The sequence below is a fragment of the Eurytemora carolleeae genome, unplaced genomic scaffold (assembly GCF_000591075.1).
Source record: "Eurytemora carolleeae unplaced genomic scaffold, Eaff_2.0 scaffold611, whole genome shotgun sequence".
Taxonomy (NCBI): Eukaryota; Metazoa; Arthropoda; class Copepoda; order Calanoida; family Temoridae; genus Eurytemora; species Eurytemora carolleeae.
This window is the reverse complement of record NW_019396499.1, coordinates 162,741-185,728: the sequence shown is the minus strand read 5'-3', so window position 1 is coordinate 185,728 and position 22,988 is coordinate 162,741. Positions and strand designations below refer to the sequence as shown.

The following is a 22,988-nucleotide window of genomic DNA, read 5'->3' as shown; positions in this document are numbered from 1 at the left end:
GGAGAATTATGTGATAATTGTTTCAGGAATCATACATGTTAAAGTAGATAGAATACTAAATGTCACAAATAAATCTAAATACCAAAGACGACTTTCAAGTCGTCTTGCTATTGTCATGTTTCGTGGGACACCCTGTATGTACATTAGGGTGTCAGTATATAGAGAGTAGTGCAGGACAGCGGTATTCAAGAATATATGTTATGTGTACAGTGTATGGAGAGTAGTGCATGACAGCTTTATTCAAGAATATATGGTATGTACATTGTACAATCAGTGTATGGAGAGTAGTGCAGGAAAGCTGTATTCAGGAATATATGTTATGTACACAGTGTATGGAGAGTAGTGCACGACAGCGACAGCTGTATTCAAGAATATATTTATGGCGGGAAATGAATTTACAAGGAACCTCCCTTTGTTGGGGTATACCCACGCGCAGAATATTTACATAATAATGGAGTGCACAGACACACACTCAGACACACAGACATGAACAGTACGGTCCAAAAAAGGTTGCTTTACTGTTATTTCCTTATTTATAATATATCGCGCCTCTCTTCTATCGATAATCTTGGCTTTTTTAACTTGACTTAACTGACCACAAGAACTTGACAATCCTAGACAGGAAATAATCTTAAAATTAGGTGATAATGATGCTCCAAACCTCACAGAGTAAAAAATAGGTGTTAGTTCCACATTTAAATAAAACATATTTCGGTCTGGGTTGTCGTACACTCTTCAGTTCTTGAGATTTGTTTTTATCAGGAAGATTCAAAACAGACACACTTTCCACGTGGATGAGAGGTCACACGATTTCTTTGATAAAATCAGTTCAAACATTTTGAGGTCAAAATAATGTTAACGATGATATAATTGACTAAATAAAAAAACAGATCGCACTTTAATTAATAAAATCAAAATAATCTGTGCGAACAAACCCTGAACTTGAACTTCATAATGGCGAGCTCATAAAAAGTACGACATTTTTCTGATACTCATTTATCAACGATTAAAATCAAAAACGGTCAATAATGTTATCTTTGACTTCTTGCGTTGGGATACCGGTTAAAATACTGAACAACGGTCAATAATGTTATCGCTGAGTTCTTGCGTTGGGATACCGGTTAAAATACTGAACAACGGTCAATAATGTTATCTTTGACTTCTTGCGTTGGGATACCGGTTAAAATACTGAACAACGGTCAATAATGTTATCTCTTCTTGCGTTGGGATACCGGTTAAAATACTGAACAACGGTCAATAATGTTATCGCTGAGTTCTTGCGTTGGGATACCGGTTAAAATACTGAGCAACGGTCAATAATGTTATCGCTGAGTTCTTGCGTTGGGATACCGGTTGAAATACTGAACAAGCTCGAAACCGAATAAATGAAGTATTCATATTTAGTGATGCGTATATTATTTTTGATATATAGATACATTTAAGAACATGCTAATCAATTCAATTCACATCAGTCATTGACTTTCTTTCAGCGCCTTAGGAATTAGGATCAGACTGAAAGAGGGCCGAGCGCTGCGGATAGGGCTTGCGGGGCAATGCAAGTTTTCACATAGAATTGCCATAATGGATTGAAGCAAAAACTACTGGTGCATAGCTTTCGTGGAGCCCTATGTATCATATTACATTGTATTTCTTAAAATGTGCCTAGACTTGCAGAGATATATCTGTTAAAGCAATTAAAGTACAATGTTGTTTCTAATTAAAAGAAAGATCGAAAATCATTCAAAAAGAAAATTAGAAAACTCAAAATGTTTTTTTTTTCGTAATAAAATGTACATCCGTGGTTAAAATTAATAATCTTTCTCACGTAAAATTGTTATAATACAAACAAATAAAGTATATATCCACACATAATGTCGTAAAATTAATAAAAAAGAAATGTATATCCACAAAAAATGTTGTAAACCAAACAAACGAAGTATATACTATTTATACACAAAATGTTGTAAACTTAACAAAAGAAGTATGTATACACAAAATGTTGTAAACCTAACAAAAGAAGTATATATCCACACTATTTATACACAAAATGTTGTAAACTTAACAAAAGAAGTATGTATACACAAAATGTTGTAAACCTAACAAAAGAAGTATATATCCACACAAAATGTTGTAAACCTAACAAAAGAAGTATATATCCACACAAAATGTTGTAAAAATAATAAAGATAATTATGTAACCAATCTAATCCAATTTATTTCTAATTAAGCATTTAATGGCAGAATGCATCATACATATACAAATATATTATAGGTTTAGTTATACATAATTGACAGCTATGTATACAGACTAAATAAGTATTGATATTAAAATAGGATGCATAGAGAAACATCTTAAGAGAAACCATGTGCAGGCAGTTCAAAATATCTCTTTGCAATCCTTTCTTAAATATATACTCTAATTTTTAACCTGCCTGTCTGTTAAATTATATACAAGTTTGGATCTTAAAGATTAAATATGATATGCATGGAAGCAAAACTTTATTTCTGTACAAAAAAGATAAAGTTTTGCAAAATTTTATTGAATTTCAACATCATCCTAAATTCTAGGGTTTATTCATTTTTTTTCTTGGTTAGGGATAGAAGGAATCTTATCAAATAAAACAAATCAATTTAGGGGTTTAACTTAAACAAAAATCAACCTGATGTTATTACAATTTTTTTAAGTCTTGACAATTTTGAACAATGATATGGCCATTTGTGATGTGGGGGGGGGGAGGATGCACGTCAGCAATACAACGAGTGGAATTCTTTCAATAGTTATGGCAATGGGTGGATCATGTTTAGAATTTTGAGAGATGAATTATACCCTTGGACAGGTGTATATACTTGTAGACTGTAGAACATGTAGAAAATACCAAAGATGAAAAGATAAAAGACGACCCTGTTGTGGGATTGTAAACTGAAAGTTGAAACCGGACCAATTTCATCATTTTATCACAAAATGAAATTAGAACAATTAAAGAAATTACTTTTAGTTCTGATCTTATTACATTTGCAAAAAACTTACGCATTCTTTCCCTTTACCTTAAGTATAAGAGATTACCAGAAAGAAAATTCGATGGAAGAGCAAGGGGTTTTAGTTCAATTGACAAAAAAAGATTTGATTGTTTCACATTAAATTCAATCACTTCTAAGTATGTAGAGCCTACTTTTTGTAAAAAAAATTGTAATTTTTTAATCATTCTAGCTAGGCGATATTCCATGACAGTTACTCAAGGGTTTATGGGTTAAGAGTGTTTAGAGCGGGGTTTCAAAGGATATTCTAGACGGTAATCTGTTATCTGAGTTTTTAGTGGGGCTCTGCGGGATTTTACTGGGGGACACGGTTGGGTTGGATAATTCCAGTTTCATCTCAGAGTTTTGAAGACTGGTGATGCTTAGTTTGCGTTCACTAAGAGGAGCTCCGTCCTTCTCCGATCCTTGATCCAGCTTCTCAGGTTGTGGACTCTCCGGGTGCTCATTCTCACTGGAAATATCTCCCAAACCTTCGTCCAGGCTGTCCACATCATCTTTGTCGCTCTCTTCGTCCAGCTCTTTGTCGCTGTCGTTCTCCTGAAGGTTATTGTCGGTTTCGGAACCCTGTTCTCCAGGAAGACTCGTCGCTAGTCCGTCCGAGCTCGGAGAGAAATCACTTGTCGCAGCATTCTCATCCTACAACACAATACAGGGTAAATATTCTCATCCTACAATAATACAGTGTAAATATTCTCATCCTACAACAATACAGGGTAAATATTCTCATCCTACAAAGCTTTTAAATAATTTATTACTTAAAAGTCAAATCACGGACCATTAAAATCAGAAAATTTAGAAAAAAAAAAATTGTTAAATCTAAAAAAAAAATAATTTAAACCCTTGTTGGATTCCGCCCTAAGAGTCAATCAATTCTATTTACATATCTCGGAAGCATAATATTCACAATTTTAATTATTTAGAAAAAATCTTGAAAAATATGTTTTAAAAAAATATTATTTATTTAAAGAAGTTGATGAGAAGTTTTCTTTATAAATATTTATGATAAGTTAGTTTGATGATATGATCCAGGATTAACATTGTCACTGACAGTTTACAGATTGGGTTACAGTCAACCTTTCGATATATAGTTTAGAATTAAAGAGACTGTATATAGTTTAGAATTAAAGGGACTGTGTATAGTTTAGAATTAAAGGGACTGTGTATAGTTTAGAATTAAAGAGACTGTGTATAGTTTAGAATTAAAGGGACTGTGTATAGTTTAGAATTAAAGGGACTGTGTATAATTTAGAATTAAAGGGACTGTGTATAGTTTAGAATTAAAGGGACTGTGTATAGTTAAGGATTAAAGGGACTGTGTATAGTTAAGGATTAAAGGAACTGTGTATAGTTAAGGATTAAAGGAACTGTGTATAGTCAAGGATTAAAGGGACTGTGTATAGTTAAGGATTAAAGTTACTGTCTATAGTTAAGGATTAAAGGGCCTGTGTATAGTTAAGGATTAAAGGTACTGTGTATAGTTAAGGCGTAAAGGGACTGTGTATAGTTAATAAGGGCCTGTCGGCGTAATTTTATGTAATGTCAGATTCACAGCGGTATACTGTCTTTATTTGAGTAACGATGGAGAAGATATCGCCTCTTTTCTATCCAAAAAAGATATATTTTCTGCCTATTTCCATTCCTGTTTCTGCTGGATACATTTGCAAGAAACTTTTGAAAGAAACCAAAATTGAAAATTAAAAATTAAAAATATTCAGATAAAACAAGGAAATCTAAATAATCTTTGCTAAGACAAAGATCTGTAGAACAAAGGGTCCAGTTGTTAATTGGAAATATCGAGTTGATCCCTTCAAATCACGACGTAAGTCCATATAATAAAGAGAAAATAGCTACACAGTGAGAACCAAAAACTGTGAAATAGAAACACGACTTTTAGGCTTCAGTCATGTTTTAAAGAGTTTAATGAATATCAGTCGCAGCAGTAGTGCAGTGCAGTATAACTTGTTGCTTTCTAACAACATCAATATTTATATAATGTCGTCTTGTTTCCCGAAGTTTTCTGTTTCTTACTGTACATTGTTCAATATTTTGGTATTGCTAAAACGAGACATCAGTATGTACAGTTGCCAGTTGCAACTAAACATAAAATCTGCAATTTGACAGATCTTTTTGTCCAATTTGATTTGAGAAAATCCCAATTTTCAAATTTAAAACCGGAAGAAAGTAGAATTGTACCTGAGACGTTGGTTGGAACGAGGTTGCTTCAATCATCTCTCTGCTAACACTGAAACAGTTCCATTTCTGGTGGGTTGGGGAGCTGATTGCAGGGCTCATACTCTGCATTGTGTTAGATGTGTTACTCGTGGTTATATTGTTAATATTAATGTTTTGTGATGTATAGTTGTTGTTGTTGTTGAATGCTGTATGCATTGGGTTATTGTTGTGGATGGTGGTAGTGATGGGTGTTGTTTCCTTATTAATATTTTGCTGGTTTTCTCTCTTGTTATTTTTGGATAAATCAGGGTTGTTGTTCCCGCATTTCTCACTCGAGGTTGGTTGCACTTTTTCAGATACGGAGAAGAGAGGAGTGGAGGAGGATGAGGAGGGTTGGGTCGGAGCAAAATATGGAAAACCTGGTTCATTAGATAAAGTATTCTTCTGGTTGAGGACGGAGGGAGATGGCTGCTTGTTGGACGACTGGTCGCCCCTGTAGCAAGGGGAGTAAAGGTTGGTGGGGCTTCTGCCCCCGAGGATGGGGAGAGGGGTACTGCTAGGTCTATGAACAGGGCTTGTTATTGGAGACCTAAACGAAACAAAAGTTTGTAAAAGACTGGTATTTGTTTTCTGTCTTACATAATGCATAGTATATAAAGTTTTTAAATGCTAACCCTAATATGTAATAAGAAAGGAACAGTTCACAGTTGCAGGAAACAAAAAAAAACTGAAAAAAAACCGTACAGTCTCTTCATCTTTATAGTCTCATCCTTTGTGGATTTGCCAAGGAGTGTAAAACCAGGGAGAGTGAAATAGGGATTGTCTGATAATTCTATTGTAACGTTTGAATGTAACAATCAACGATTCCTGCCATTCTTAGTTCAGTTCAGAATTAGTGGTATTGCTTTAGAAAACTAGTTCTTGAGGTTTTCTGATCCTTCATAGTAAAATTTTAAAGAAATCCCTTTCTTGCATTAAACACAAGCTCCCCCCCCCCACCCCTTGAGTACACTGGACTCAGCTCTAAAGTAAATATTTTGAGGCTTCCTTTGTGAACTGGAAATAACTAAACCTTCAGAGAAAATTGGGGGGAAACCAGGGAAACTAAATTCTCATTTTTCTCCAGAAATAGAAAAGGTTAATTTAGAAAATATCTCAATCCCAAGGGGGGGTTGGACATGGTGGACAATCAATTATCAAAAATTGGTCAGAAAGGGGGAAGAGGAAGAAGGGAGGAAGTTATGAAATAAAAAAGAAAAAGAATAAAATTCGAACCCCTTTTTTAAATAATGCATCACAGGGACTATGTATATTCAAACGAATTCAATGAAAGAATTGGACATGTTCAATTCACGATGGTACCTTTAAACGACAGCAAAATTTCTTATTTTGACAATTTATAAACAATAAAAAGCGTTTTAAAGTTTAACAAATAAATGCTATGACAAAAGATGTAAAAAGGGTACATGTCGGAAATGCTGTATTCTACAAATCGAGGGTTAAATAAGAAAGAAAACTTTCTTAAATCCATATTAAAAAAGTATAGTTATCAATCACTCAATCAATCAAGAATACATGGGCTGTACAGTGTACAGTTTTTTTACCTGGAATGCGCGGAACAATCTGGAAGAGAAGATGGCTGTTCTGATCCAACAACAGACAATGGCAACTCAAAATTATTTCTAAAACAAATTAAAAATCAAAATTATGATTTTTTGTAAAAGCCTTCTCCTTATCCCCTGATCTTAATCCTCTTCAATTTAAGTTTGTGTCTACAAGTCAAGCTTACTTCTAAACTTTTCCCAGATAAAACTATTCGACGAAGATGGTAAAAAAAATGAAGAAATATTTTTATTTTTATCTAAAAAGTTTGGAAGGATGGAAGGATAAAACCCGAGAATATTTTGGCTCAACTCCCACCCGCAGACCTTTTGTTAACCAACCGTAGGCAATAACATAAAACCCTCAATCAAGGTTTATAAAAGCTTTTGCAAATATTCTATAAAAAACGTCTTGCAGATTTTATAATCAACCCAAAACAGGAACATTATTAACAGTATCTTTACGGGACTGTGACGTACTCTTATCGCATTTCTTGCTGTTACGCGAGCCATGCTGCGTTCATAAAGTCTATGTGATGCCCCTGTGAATCCCTGAGTTCTCCCTGCGGATCTGTACAGAACGTATTGTAAAAAGCTAGTTTTAGAAGCTGTTTCCAGACCGACTACGCATGCGCAAGTTTTCTGCGTGGAAGCGGGCAGATTCTACCTTAGTATATATTTGTTTTTCATGTAAGATCGTCTATTATTAAACCGTGTGAAATTCTAGGATCACTGCGGTAATTATGCTTTATATTTATATGAATCTTGCTTATTTATGTTCGATTATGGTTGATATCTTATAATGTAATGTATTGGTTCCATTCCACAGTTTTTTAATGCCTGAGTTGATTTATTGCTGTGCTTGTATGATTTATCACTCAATGCTTTTTCTGTGGGCTTATAAAAATTATTTAGATTGAAGACTCAGAGAAATAAACGTTCGGAACCTTATTATCATCCTTTTGTTATGGAGAGCGTTGAGAGAAGGAAGTCTTACAATCCTGTCCAGAGAAATACCACTCGGTACTTATAAAGATTTCATTAGGTCTGTAGGGAAATCGCTAAGTAGCGAAACACTTGCTTCAGAAACAATGGGAAAATTGTCATAAACAAAGATACACACCCTGCCGTAGTACATTTGAATTTCCGAGCCGGGTCAACCTTTCCGGTCCCAGTTTGTACTGTACCTAGCTTTATGGACAGGACTAGCCGGTGCAACAATGTTGATGCGGTCAGACTTTATGCTACATATAGGTTGAATTTACGTTTACTAAGGGGCAGATTTGCGCGGGTAGGAAACCTGCGATATTTTCAACCATATTAATCGGACATGTCCCTTTATAATATGTGTTTCATCATATTAATCAATTTAGAGACTCATGTTTAGTTTATCTTATATATTTATAATCGATGTTTCTGTAGAAATCATTATAAAAGTAAAAAGTATTTTTAATTTTTATTTTTCCTCTTTATATCTCTTCAGAAAGAGAAGCTAGCATTGTAAACATGGAGATTTTGATACAGCTTTACATTTCATCCGATTTTTTAATCCTTTTTTATTGGCAACTCAATGTCTTTTAAACCATCAGGTTGCAAAGATTATATCAGGGATTAAAAAAATTGAGTTTGTGGGATTGTCTAAATGTCGTCTTCCTATTTAACTGTTAAAGGGGACCCATGTATTTAAGAATAGAAATTTCTAAAGAATATAAAAAAGACTCAACTCCTTTGACTTGATACCTGATCCTCCACTGAAGCTCCTCAACATTCTGACTCATCCTCTCAGCAACTCTGCTCTTCTGCTCCATACTCTGCTCGAGCTCACACTTCTCATACGATAGCTGCCTAGATAGATAGATAGATATAAAGATATATTATTTAGATATAGATCTATACATATATTTAGATATATTAGATTAATAGATAGATAATTAAACACATATAAAGATAGATGAGCACATAGATAGATTTATAGGTACAGACACATAAATAGATTGATATAGTCGGATAGAAAGAGAGATAGATTTATGTAGAATGTAGATAGATACATAGGTAAATAGAGAGAAAGCCATATGATAGCAAGAGTTTTATAAGAATAGATAGATAAAAATTTTATTGTAAAATTTAGCTTTAATTATTTTGGCAGATATAACTTTTAACTAGTTGGTTGATTTTTTCTTACATTCATATCCTTAATATTTTCCTTTCATTTTCATTTACTCAATTATTGATTTATTCATCCTTCATTCATCCTTTCATTTTCATTTACTCAATTATTGATTCATCCATCCTTCATTCATCCTTTCATTTTCTTTGTTTAAAATGTTAAATTGTAGAATTGGTTTCAAGAATCCTGCCAAAGCCAGGAGAAGGGTTTCAAGTTGAAATATTCTCAGTTTGAAATATATAAGACAATATCTAGGTTGTTCCTCACAACCAGTTTACAGGGGGGGGGGTCATCACAACCAGTTAACAGGGGGGGGGGAGGCATCCTAACAACCAGTTTACAGTTTGTTTCTCTCGAGTTTTTGGTTAGTTAGATTTGATTTATATGTACAGAATAGAATAAAAATGTATCCTATCGTTACATCTCTAACTGTAAACAAGGGATATCAATAATATTTTTACTTCTCTAATTATCTCTTAAATTTTACATAGATGACATAAATTGCGCTTTTTCACTGTGCACAAAATACTTTTCAGAATTCTTTTTAACAAAAATCAAATTTCTGACAGAAAATTCATTTGAAGACAGACAATTTCACATTTTGAAGATAAAACACAAATTGGATCAGATCCTGTTGCTAAAATTACTCCAAAGGGAATAATAAAATTTTATGTTGGGAAACATTTTTGATTTCTTTTAAAATTCTAAAATTTTCGAATAAAAATGGCCTGATTTATCCATGTTCTTTCTAGATTTTGACTAGAAATACATTGTGAATATAATTTGCATATGAATGAACATAGAAAACATAAATATAAGAATAAAACAGTGAAAGAGGGTAATCAATCTATACTTTAAATCATTCTAAAATTCGGAAATTTCAAATTTTATTTATTTTTTGTTTTAAAAAATTTATTTTAACTTATTTTATTCTAGTTATTCATGGATATTATAAATGTAAATGTTGACACTTCTATAATACAGGCTGTCCGAATGCCTGGCTTAAAAGGATAAAAATATGATTAAAGAGTGGAGGAGGGGAGGGGAGGAGAGGGGGGGAGGGAGAATACTTATTTTTCCATCCTGTCCTTCATCCTCAACTGTTCTTCTAAATCCTCAACGCGAGCTCTGGATTTATTTAACTCCTCCTGAACATTTTTTTGTTCAAATAGTTCCCGCATTTTTTTCTTCTGTGTATAAATATTTTCAATTTCTTTACTTCGTTTTTTCCAATAAAAAATGGAAACATAATTTGATATAAAAGTCAAATTAATTTATCTTTATTTTATTAATCTAAAGTTTTTCAGAATACCTTGATTACTTCGAACTTCTCCATCTTGTCCTCCAGAACATTGTTCTTGTCCCTGAGCGTCCTCAGCTCAGAGGTCCTCATCTCGAGGATGAGATGGAGACTGGAAACCTCCTGGTTCAAAGTTCGTTTTCTAAATATAAAATTGAAATAATTTCTTTTTAAAGCACTTGAGTCTATTTTCTTATTTATGTGTTGTATTTGTATCAATATGTTACTACTATGGAAGAATATTTTGAATTTTAAATTATTCTTTATACACATTAATTACAACCAAACTATTTTTATAATTTTACCGAGATTTATGCCATTGGGATTAAATTAATGATTAGTTGGATTTGCGACTTCAAAACAATGACGAAAAACCCATCAATAGAAGAACTTTTAAATTCAAACCAATAATTGGTGCAAAGGAATTAAGTCTTTACCACAAACTCTAATTATATGATTTATATCTCTTTGCAACCTGATGATGTAAACCTTAGATATTTTAAATTATACATCTAAAATATCAAAGGTTTCCACCATCAGGTGGCAAAATTATAGGGATTAGAAAACTTGAGTTTGTGGCAAAGACCCAATGCCTTTTTATGATTCCAAATTTCTTTTTCAAAAATAGTAGGAAAGAATATTATTAGCAAAGAGAATCCATTAAGTTTGTTTTTATTTCTCTAAAATGATCAATGGATTTCTGAGTGATATTAAGAGATAAGAAGTTTGAAATTTCAGACAGTTGAATATAAGTTACTGCAGATCTTATATTTTATCATTTAGTTTCAGCATATTTAAATTTATCGAGCGCAAAAGTTGTCTATCTCCAAGTTTCTACGTACAGCCAATCCATTTTTTGAGAAAAATAATGTGTAAGGGCTTAATTTTAGAGCGAAAAAAGTATGTTTGTGCTTTTTTAAACAGATCTTAGAAAAGGTAGAGAAGAAAGATCCATATTTGGCCCGTTTCTTGCACCTATGTCAATATAACTGTCAAATCTATAATTCTCCATCCTCTCTGTATAAGCATGCTAGCATAAATCATAATATCAGTAATCAATAAGAGTTTACAATATATTAATAAAGTACTAATTGAGCTCAGTGAACAATTCTCCAGAATATTATAATAAAAAGAGAATATTACATACGCTTATTATCATCCATAATTATTAGTGGGATCAGAGATGAACAAAACTAATGATACAAAAAATTGGAAATAAAATTACACTCCAGAAATAACAAAGATAAAAACTAAACAAAACAAATTTTATAAAAATTATGTACAACAGTGGATTTATTACTGGAACGGCTGGAATAAATGACAGGATAAATGTTTAGTGTTTATAAAAAAATCTCTATTAGAAACTTTAGCTTTCAGCCCTGTTCATTTTCTAAAAACTTTCCAAAACAATTTAAATTAGAGCTATTTTAAAATATAATTTTTGAAAGTAAACAGTGGTGACCAGAAAGAGGTGTATTTATTGTCGTCGTCTTTCGTTCCTTACGTTGAAAGGTCTCCTAGGGGTTTTCAATTTAAAATTTAACCGTTACTAAAAATGTTACTCTAATCAATTTTTGTATTGTTTTAAAAAAGTAATTTTATGAAAATTAAACAATTTTCTCACGTTTTAATTTTTAGATTGAAGTATAAAAAAATATTTGTAGTTCTCGTCATGCTTCACTAGCTTCTAGTTACCACTGTATAGCATATATTTACTTGTACCTGTCCTCGGACATCTCCTTCTCCTCCTCCTCCATCTCCTGGGCGAGGAGTTTAACCATCCTGCTGGCCTCCGCCTTCAACCTCTGCACCTCGGCCAGCACCTAGGTGGACCATGAATATTAAAGGGAATGTGAATGTAGTTTCTTTATTCGTAGAGTGGCAAGCCCGATTAATGCAGGCATTCTCAAAAGCTTCATCTGATAAAAAAAGCATGAACTATCCATTATTTTCTATTTGAAAATTGATTCTTTTAAATTTAGGTTTCTGAAACAATGAACGATATCATCCACATTATTGATCAGATAACATGTAAGGGTACTGATCTGAATCGAACTTAAAAAAAACGAGGCCGGGGATGATTCAATCTGTGTACTATCCCGCTTAGTTTTCTATAATCCTACAGGGTGTTCCAATAAACATGGGAATTCAGTGACGAATTCGATATCGTCTTTATAAATAATTCTTTGATTTAGCATAGTGATACCTACTGAGAAAGCTGTAATCTGTAAGAGTTTCGTCTGCTATGTTCACATTTGTTTGTTTATGTTTTGACTGTATAAGGGTGTACTTAGTAAAACAAGAAAATTGCAGTATACGAACAGAGTAAACTTGTCCGTCTTCACTGTTCATCTTACGGAGACATTATAGACACAGTCTTTTACCCATTTATAAAATAGACTCTAGCAGACATAATGATATTATGGCTTTTAAAATTAGGTATTACAATGCTAATTCATAACAAAGACGATATCCAATTCGTCACTGAATTTCCATGTTTTTTTTGGGACACCGTGTATGGATAGAGAAATCAAAACTTTTGTATTGTTAATCTCGAGATCTCAAGATTAACAATATCAACATCAAAGTTCCGATCTCTGTACAAATAACGTTAGTTGTCCCGGGGGTCTGCAGTTATGTAATTTTAAAGAACCAGAGTTCAGATATAGAATTGGAATTTGAGACAAATGTACAGTTACATTTCATCCCTATCATCCCTATTGTGTACAAAAGGGTATGGAAGGGAGGGGGAGGGGGAAGGTTTTTTTTTTGTTTGTTTTGTTTTTAGATTTGAAAAGTAAGCTAATGTAGTTTTAACAAGTCTGAAAGTATTTCAAAGGTAAAAACTAAATCTAGTTTGAATATTTTAAACAAGAGGAATATTTTACTCTTGTTTTCTTAATATATACTGTACAGTGTACACAATACATAAGACAATTTTAGTCATCGCACGATTTATGATATTTAACATTTTATACAAAAAAAGATAAATTTCAGTGTCAAGTTTTTAAAGTTTTAAAAGTTAAAACCAAGTTTTGCAAGAAAAAAAAATTTGTATTTCAAGAATAAGCTGTTAATTACTTTTATTCATTGATGACTGACCTAAGTTTAAGATAAAATTGTAAAAAGAAATGGAGACTTTTAGTCTATAGTTTCATAAATATCTGAACATTCTGCTAAGTTAGTTCATAAATGCAAAAATAGAAACAATAAAAATAAACATAATTTAGATTATTTAACAATAAATTTTGTGATTTTATGAAGTTTCTGCTGATTTTATTTTGATCAAATATTCTCATAAAATTAATCAAACTCTTCTGGCATATTTGATAAGTTTCATGAGCTGATTTTTCAGAGAGATTTTCTTTTACAAAAAACGTTGAGGGGTGGGGGTGTTAAGAAATTTGTTTTACGTTTATGGCAATTTAGTCGTATTTTTAAAAATAGCCTTCGTTCGATTTGTAGTTTTTAAAAACCCCTAAATCGATTTAAGCCACCAAAACCTTTTATAACATTAATAATACAATATTTTTTATTGTGTGAAATAAAATAGAGAATACTTGGAATAAAGCATAAAAATCGATTTCAGAGTGGAACCCGACTTTTTCTATAACGTTCTCAAATATTATTTTAACTCAGAAATGTTATCGAGTGCGAAAGAATGGAAATGGATTGGACCAAGGATTAAGGAGGGAAAGGGACACATTTCATCTAGGGACAGAGAATTTTTCAACAAATCAAACTTTGACATATGTAATGTTGAGTTTTTAAAAACCTAAAACTAAAATCAAATAATTTCTATTTTCCAACAATGAACATTAACTCACATGATATTACAGATCTTTTTGATAAAAAAAATCGGCTGGTCGACCACTATTACTTTGTTATTTAAAAAAGATAAAAAGAATAAAGTCTACAAAAAAAATAGCCAGTAGAATTCTCCCACCCCTTCCAGTGAGGGCCAAGGTTCAAGTTGAAGTCGTTCTTTTACAATAAATGTATTTGAACTTCTCATTGAGCCTATAGTTGTGTCACATTTGTGAATATTGTGTAAAATATATTTCATCTCAAGTTAAAGCCTGGCAATACTAAACCGGAATTTCATAAATATTTTTATTCTTCGGAGAACATTCCAGAATCCAGCTTTTCACATATATACTCTTGTAGTATTTTATATTTTTAACGTTTATAAAAGAATTGTATTTCAGTTGGTTCTGTTGGTGGTACCTCTTTAATTTTTTTTTTAATTTTGACGTAATTTCAAGTACGGTACCCTTTAAACCTTTAATCAAGGATAAATGTGATATCCTTTTTTCATTTTTTGGTTCTCTCTTTAAAAGTGATTTGAGGATTTATGCTGCTGAGGACATGAATTAAATTTGCAGAATTCAACATATTTTAAAATAAAAAAGACCTAATTCTTACTCCGCTAGACACTTAACCAATACCGTTTCTTTGCATTCCCAGTTTGTATTGCACTAACACTGCAGTTTTCTTTGAAAAAATTGAAATTGATTGATAATTAAAATTTGCTTTTTTTCTTAAAAAATGATTTAAAGAGCTGTTAGCATTTTTTTTGGCAGCGTTAGTTATACACACCCCCAATCCCGACTTAATGTCGGATACAGATTTAAACTTTAAAGTAACATTTGTTGCTTCTTATTTTTTTGTTGGTAAGTAAAAAAAATATTTTTGTTGAAGAACTAAAGATTTCATCAGCATTTCTTGTTTCATACTCCCCCCTTCTAAACCTCCTCCACACACTCCCTTCGCACCTTCTCCTCCCTCTCCTCAATCCTTCTCCTCTCATTCTCCAACCCGTTCCGGAGACTAGAGATCCGTTCGTTCTCATCATTCTACAAATTAAATCAAGTTAGAAATGGCAAAGTCTAATCAAATATTTAACAGAATGAGTTCTTATCCCTATATCTTTGCAAACTTTTGGTGCAAATTTTTAATTTTCAAACTTTGATTTGATTTAACAGAACTCATAGTTTTAAATATTAAAGGTCTACAAGATATCGTACAGCAAAGATGCAAGGATTATAGTGGGAAAAACAATCCAATCTCTTACACGTTTTTTCAAAACAATAATTGAAGTACCGGGACTTATAGCTTGAAATGGAATACTATTTAATTGCTATGACAATATTTAGATATTAAATTCCTTTTTCAACAGACACCGACATTTCACATTTCCCAAGCTTCTATACAGCGAACTAGAAGTGCAGAATCGGAAAATGTTTTAACTTATTTTTTTAAAAATCGCTCAAATGGTTCAATTAATGTAAAAAAACAATTACAGTGGTGGTAGGCGATTATAGCAATACTATTAAGACAACTTTCGATTTTAATTTTGATTTCAATCAATCTGTTTAACAGTATAATACACATAAACATATAAGTCAAGAAAATCTATTAATAAAAAAAGCTTCTCTTTGATTACTTGTAAACATATGATTAGAAAAAACCATGATAACAATCAGAACTTGAATAAAAAAGTTGTCTTTATTGTATTGATATAATCGATATTATAAAACTATAATTCTAGGCTTTATCTCCTGGGCAAAACATTATTTTGACATTTGATCCTTTTAAAATTGTTTTTTCTTGATGGATACATTACTAATTTTCTTGAATATGTCGTTTTGTAGCTCTGAACACAACACTAAGAAAGCAATTTACTGTTCCAAAAATGTTTGAATGAAAAAAATAAAATGATAACTGACTGTGAATCCTTTCGAACATTTTAAGAATGTTATTGAGAAGATGGGCAGTTGAAAGGGGGGGAGGTCGTTTGTAAGAGAGAGGTGGGGGTTAAAGTTGTTGATTTAAGATTTGTTTACTCTAAACCTTGTATTTGGTTAGAGTCTGTTCTAGGATTCTACTCTTCTCCTCTTTAATCCTGGTCAGTTCTATCCTATGCTCTTCCTTCAACCTAGACACAGGAGAAAACAATTCAAAAAATAGATTGACAAAAAAAGTTTACTCCGGAAAAGAAATTGAGTCTTTGCAACAAACTCAAAAGTACTAATCCCTATATCTTTGCGATCTGATCGTAATTTTTTGATATTTCAAATTCAGGTTTTTGATCTCACAGAATTCATAGTCTATAGAAACTCAGAGTTTGTCCCAGAGACTTAATTTCTTTTCTTATCTTGCCTTAAAGTGACCTGGTATATATACAGTCCGATTTACAATGGCACCTTTTATTGATTTTATATGATCAATAATTAATGAGATATCCATTTTTGTAATTTTGAAATTGTTAAAAAAAAATTTTTTTATGAAAGAGACTTGCAGATTTCTGCTACAAAACAAAGACAAAAACAATTTACAGAATTCAACACTTTTAAACTTAGAAAATAACGATACTCAGGGTTTAAAGATACCGTTGAAAATCGGACATGTCCCTCTTTAAATGGTAGGTCAAGCTTTAAACAGAAGACAGTCCCTTTAATATATTTAATATGTCGTGAATTACATTGCACACAAAAATGTTATACAAAATTTTGATTTTTCATAAATTTTGTTGAATATATGATTGACCTTTACCTTGATAGTTCTCTCCTGTGCTCGTCTATTGAGCGGGTCAGCTCACGGTCCTTTTCAACTAGCTTGAGCTCATACTCAGCTGCTATCCGAGATCTCAGCTCTCCCTCCCGTCTTCGTTCCTCTTCCTTCTCTTCCTCTCGTCGCAATCTATCACGTTCCTCGTCAAGTTTCAACTGAATTTATAAAATATTTAAAATTGTGAATCTTTGAAAAAATTGATTTTATGTTGTCACCTGTTCTTGTAAAGTTATTGCGTTATGAAATGCTGTACTCCGTTGTAGCCCGCGTACAATCGGGGTCTCCTCATGTACAGAGTTTTGTGACGCGTCTGTACATACCCCAGAGCCTAGTCGCGTCGGACTATCGTATTGTGCCGACGTGTGGGCGGAGTTGCTATCAGACTGTACCGAATTATGGCGGGAATATGGCTCGTACTGTACTGAATTATGGCGGGAACTGGACCGGGAGTGGGTGTAGCTCACATCTTCGTTTGGACCTCTTTACGCAGGGATATTCACAATATAAATAAACAATAATAAAAAAGCTTAATGTTATTCATTTGAGAATTAGCAAAAATGGCTGAAAACCAATTAAGCTTTTGTTTCTATAATCTTTTGGCTTATTTTTTACCTATCTACTGAATGTGCTAAATATTATTCATGCTTCTGAACGTACATCAAGTTTAATATATTCAAAGCATGCATAGAATAGATCTATAGGTAGCCTTGACATTCAAGCGCATCAATATATTATGCATTTATTGATTAATTACTTCCAGGTCGGAATGAATTAAGAAATTGAGAACTATATTCATATCTTAATAATTCAGGGGAAAATATTCCCATAAAAATGATTTTTTACCCCCACCCTTTTCATAAAATAAACTCTNAATTTGAAGTGAACCTCGATTTAAAAAAAAGTGGCAGACAGAGACAATAAAGGAAACTAACAAAATTCAGCACTCTTTAATATAGAATAACGACATTGTATTCCTCATTGTTACTCAAATTGAAGTTTAAAAGGTACCATTGTGAATCAAACATGGAGGGTCTCTTGATATTACTTCTAAAGTCCCAGTAATAGGAACGCTGTTTAATTAATGTTAAACGAACAGTGTATTTTTTGCTTTTTTCATCGATTTACGGATAAAAAATTAAATTTTCCACATATGCAGTATGCACTGATGCAATGTATGCATATGAGGTATGCTAGATAATTAGATAGATAGCGGGACATACCTTCTCTTGAACTTGATATATTAATCCAATAGATACATAGGGGAAATTATTGCTTAAGAAGCTAAAATATAATGATTATAAAAATAACAAAATAAAATAAAACTGGGAGACGACAAAAAAGCATTGGGGACTTTTTATACTTGTTTTAACAATATCTATAATTATATAAATAATAAAATCGCTAGCAAATGTATTGCAAAGAAAAATGAGAATTGCGCACAATAAAATTAGAAATTGTAAAACTCATATTTAAATCCTTACCCCCTTTCCTATATATACCCCAGTCCCCCCCCCCCTGGGCCATGAATGATTTTTATAATATATTTAAAACTGTGAAAGTGTTTAATTGTTTGTTTGATTGTATGCAAATATAAAGGAAACCATTTAACCAAGCCTACACAGCCTACCTGCCTGAATTAAGAATAAATTTGAATAATTAATTAATTTAATCAATTTCGAACTCTTCCTTTTAGCTTAATCAATCAATCAATCAGGACTTTCAGATTATGCATAATTATTCCATTTTGTTTGAGAAACTTATTTTCTTTACAAATACTTAATTAATAATAAAGAAACTGGGATTAACGATAGCTTACACTTTTTCATTATATTTTCAAACCAGCAACCAAGCTCAGTTAAGATCTATCGTGGTTTTATTGCATATAAATAATAATAATGCACTGTACTTAACATTAGATGCTACTTAACCAATCACCTGCAGTGAAGCATTTATTCCATAAATTAAAATATCTAGATACTTTTTTAGAAAGGCAACAATACTGTGTATCCTCATTTTAAATAAAAAACACAGCAAAATATTCAAAATACGACTTGTTTCAAATAAAAATATCATTTTTCCTTAGCTTTCCTGTACGTTGTAAAGTGAATGTGATAAATGTATCCTGTTTTTAAAAAGAACATCACGCAACCTCGTAATGAATAACTTTTAACTAATTTTGACATATTTTGTCGGGCAAACTTCTTTTGATTTGATTTACAAAAAATAAACATATTTTTTACTGCTAATGAAAAGTACTAAAAATATTGGCATATAAGAATTTGTCCAGGAGGGAACATTCCCTTTTAAATCATCCCTGAAAATATTTATAACCCCCCCCCCCATGAAGTGNAGGCCCCTGACTCTGCACCCCCCCCTGGCCCCCATCTGTATTTTATTGCGAATAAGTACCATGTCCTTTATTCTGTAAGCTGTGAATAAAATGTTTCTATTCTGCAGTTTATGGTTCAAATCCTATAATTTAGCCTGAGCTTTATTTAATTAAGTCGTTAGAACTAAACCTAGTCTTAGTGAATACAAATTAATTCAAACTCAAGAAATTGCTTTTTTATCTGTTTAAACAGGATTGTTTAGGGATATTCTATTAAAAAAGAAAAAGTAATCTACACTCGTGTTTTGTTATTGAAACAGGTTTATAGCTCAAGATACATTTCAAACTTGAAATGAGCCAGATTTTAAACTATATAAATATTTATAAATTTTTTAATATTAAACTTTTGGATTATTATGATACTTTAACTTGCCAGATATATATTGAACTATGTAGGATACTTTATCTTGCTAGATATATTTTGGATTATGTAGGATACTTTATCTTGCTAGATATATTTTGGATTATGTAGTATACTCTATCTTGCTAGATTTATTTTGGATTATGTAGGATACTTTATCTTGCTAGATAAAATTTGGATTATGTGGATATCTTATCTTGCTAGATATATTTTGGATTATGTAGGAAACTTTATCTAGCGAGATATATTTTGATTATGTAGGATACTTTATCTTGCTTTACATTTTGGATTATGAAGAATACTTTATCTTACTAGAGATATTTTGGATTATATGGATACTTTATTTTGCTTTACATTTTGTATTATGTAGGATACTTTATCTTGGTAGATTTAATTTTGATTTTAGGATACTTTATCTTGCTAAATAGTTTGTAGTATAATGTAGTAGGTTCCTTTAAGTTTATAGAAACCTATTCAAAGTTAAACAAGGCACAAACAGAACCAATTCTACCAGAGTTGAGAAATGTCGAGAAACTGAAATTTCATATTTTAAACAAGGATCGAGTTTAGAAGAGGGGGAAGAGGAAATTTATGCAAAATGATTCTATAGCGGATCAAAGGTTGCGAAAAATTTCAAATATTCCAGAAAATGCATCATTTAATATCCGTAGTTCGTATTCAGGAATAAGTCATTATACACCATGTTGAATACTAGATTTGTTTTGAATTTTAAAATAAAAAATAAATAAAAATAACGAGAGAACAATGTATCGTATTTTTTCCATACTGTAGAATTTGAATTACGGCAAATATAGAACAACAATTTGTAAAGCAAAATATTAAAGTATTCTTTTTCAATTTAAAAACTGAAAGAATAATATTTGGGGAGATAATGGGGGGCACCAGCAAAACAAATAGATCATTGTACAGTGAGAACCAGAAAACTGCGGATTTGCAAAATCGATGGCGACACATATGATGTAAAAAGAAGAACAAAGACGACATTTATTCCAGAGTAATCTGGTTCTGTACCCAATAAGAGAGAATAAAAAACTTTCTTCTGAAAGGGACTGTAATCGTAATCATAAGTGACCTCCTATTTAAAAACATGGATTCCCAATTCACAACGGTACCCCCTTGAAACCTTTGACTGATAAATTAATGACAAATTTTTACTTATTGTTCTATAGAAAACTGTTTTATATTTATCGATTAACATTTACTTTCTTAAAGTGGCAGAATATAAATATTTAAATATGAATTATTGAAAACCGCGGTTGAAACAGAATGTTATGGGTTTTCCAGGAATAAATGTGAGTTCACACAGTACACTATAGCTTAACCTCCAATGTATGGCTTTTTATTTAACATTGAGAGACAAAAACAACGATTTCTCTGTCCTCTACGATCAGTCAAAGGTTTAAAGGGAACTGTTTTGTATTGGATATGCACTCTTTAAATGGAAGGTTTTTAAAATTACGTTTACTGTTTCTTTTATATTTGTATCCTCATGTTCCTGTTGGATATGACGGGGGTGGAGTTGAGGTGGATGGAGGAGGAGAGGGACATGGGTGTAGAGTGGAAGGGGAGGTTGCGGGGGGATTCAAGTTCGGAACAGAGTATGCATTGCTGGATAAACCTGAAAAAAATTAATCATCAAAATTATTTTTATTGGATTAGAAAATAATAAAACGGCAACCTTCATAATTAAGGCTCTACCTAAACCAAGATAATTTCAAAAACGCGCGAAACTAAATAACAGTAAGTCATGTCCTGAATATATTTTAAGAAACTCTATAAAGTTTTAATGTGCCATTTAAAAACGAAGCGTAATGAACCATATATTGTATGTACCTTATTTTTTCCTAACGTAAAGCCAAACCAAAATTGTAAATTTGATTTGGTTTAAACAGGTCATTGGTCAGAAAACATGTGATTTTTTGAGATATATAATTTATCTTATATTTTAGGTTAACAAAAAGACTGTTAATCAATTTAAAGATATAGAAATGAAGAAAAAATAATAGAAAATTTAATATGAACATCGACAAAAATGTGAGCCAGTTAAAAAATAAAAAAATCTTGCATTTTTCATGACTTCCATCCATACTTTCTAATATTTTCTGACAACTTTCTGGTACAATGGGCGTACTTGTAAAATATATCCAATAATATTAATTTGTCCTTCATATTGTGCTCAACCAACTAAAGAAAAACAATTATCCCAAATTTATCCTTCTATCTATTTATTTCTATTTTTCTTTACAAATAGGGTTATATATTGTATATTGTATAACTATATAAGAAAACTAGCTTGGGAACCCAGCTTTGCCTGGAAACTAGAATATCTCTTAAAAATTCAAGTCAACTTAAGATTTTCTTGCTTTAGACACATTCCCGTGGTTCTACCTAGTTTCCCAATCAAAATCAAAATCAAATCGGTCCAGAGGTTCCGGAGTTCTAATCGGATATCCCATATTTATTACTTAATTTTAAGTTAATTCCATAGTTAATTATAATTTATTTGTTTTATAGTTCAGTCTGTACAATGTAGGTATATACATATATTTATTGTAAGAATACATATAGTTAAGACTGCATAATTAATACATTAAATCAATATTAAATATAAACAAACCAAATTCCTATCTTCATAAAACCACAAATCCTAATGAACGAGCTTACAATAATAAGAGAATTGGTTTCGAGAAATTCCTGGGAATTTCTCCGGAATTTCACCCCAAGAAATTTCTGAGAAATTCTGCTGAATACTTGTCTCCGGAAATTTCTAAGAAATTCTTAGGACTTGGTTACAAGTTTACGGATTTTTAGGGGAATTAAATAAGTGAATAAGTCTCAAAAAATTCCTGAGAATTTCTCTGGAATTTTTCTCAAGAAATTCCTCAGAATTTCTTATGAATATTTCTCCGGAAATTCCTGAGGAATTCTCAAAGAATTTTCGAGTTCCGTTTTTCTCCAATAGGTGTCTCTGAGGTTCTCTTCTATTATGCACTGCCCTAACTAAATCTTTTTTCTTTGCATCCTTAAAAAATGATAATTTACTTTAGAACCATCTTTTAAAAAAATATTTTGAAAATTTTATTTCATTTTTTCTTGACAATTCAGTTGTCTGAATAAACAAAATACATGACAACTGCAGTAAGATCAAAAACGACTATAACGTTCTGACTTAAGAAGTTGGTTGTACTTCTAAAAAGTTGGAGAGGCTATATAGATAGTTGTTAAGTTTTTCACTACTTTTAAGTCTAAGTCCTCGTTAGTGAATGTACTCAGGAATATGCTAAGAATATGTTAAGATATTCCTGAGGAACTCTCTCTGGAAATTCCTAAGAAATTCCAAAAATGTGGTCGACATTTTCTACGGGTTTT

At 31.8% G+C, this 22,988-nt stretch overlaps 2 protein-coding genes across 5 annotated transcripts in view; both read right to left on the bottom strand.

Moving 5' to 3' along the window:
• Positions 1–2,518: 2,518 nt before the first annotated feature.
• On the bottom strand, positions 2,519–12,129 carry LOC111704432 (type-2 histone deacetylase 2). The gene is made up of 7 exons (XM_023476671.1): positions 11,998–12,129; positions 10,288–10,417; positions 10,050–10,123; positions 8,549–8,653; positions 6,812–6,889; positions 5,229–5,796; positions 2,519–3,671 (listed from the first exon to the last, which is right to left on the bottom strand). The coding sequence occupies exons 1-7, from the start codon at positions 12,054–12,056 to the stop codon at positions 3,258–3,260; spliced, it is 1,428 nt and encodes a 475-aa protein (XP_023332439.1). The 5' UTR covers positions 12,057–12,129; the 3' UTR covers positions 2,519–3,257.
• Positions 12,130–15,016: 2,887 nt separating this feature from the next.
• LOC111704431 (trichohyalin) overlaps positions 15,017–22,988 on the bottom strand; it is a 50,959-nt gene continuing 42,987 nt past the window's right edge. For 3 of the 4 annotated variants that reach the window (XM_023476667.1, XM_023476666.1, XM_023476670.1), the window contains 2 exons: positions 21,115–21,237; positions 17,224–17,328 (listed from right to left, as the gene is read on the bottom strand). In XM_023476667.1, the coding sequence (XP_023332435.1) occupies positions 17,309–17,328; positions 21,115–21,237 (143 nt within the window). In that variant the 3' untranslated portion in view covers positions 17,224–17,308. Of the gene's footprint in view, positions 15,132–16,128; positions 16,214–16,830; positions 17,004–17,063; positions 17,329–21,114; positions 21,238–22,988 lie in introns of those variants that run through there. The other variant, XM_023476668.1, reaches the window with a different exon arrangement.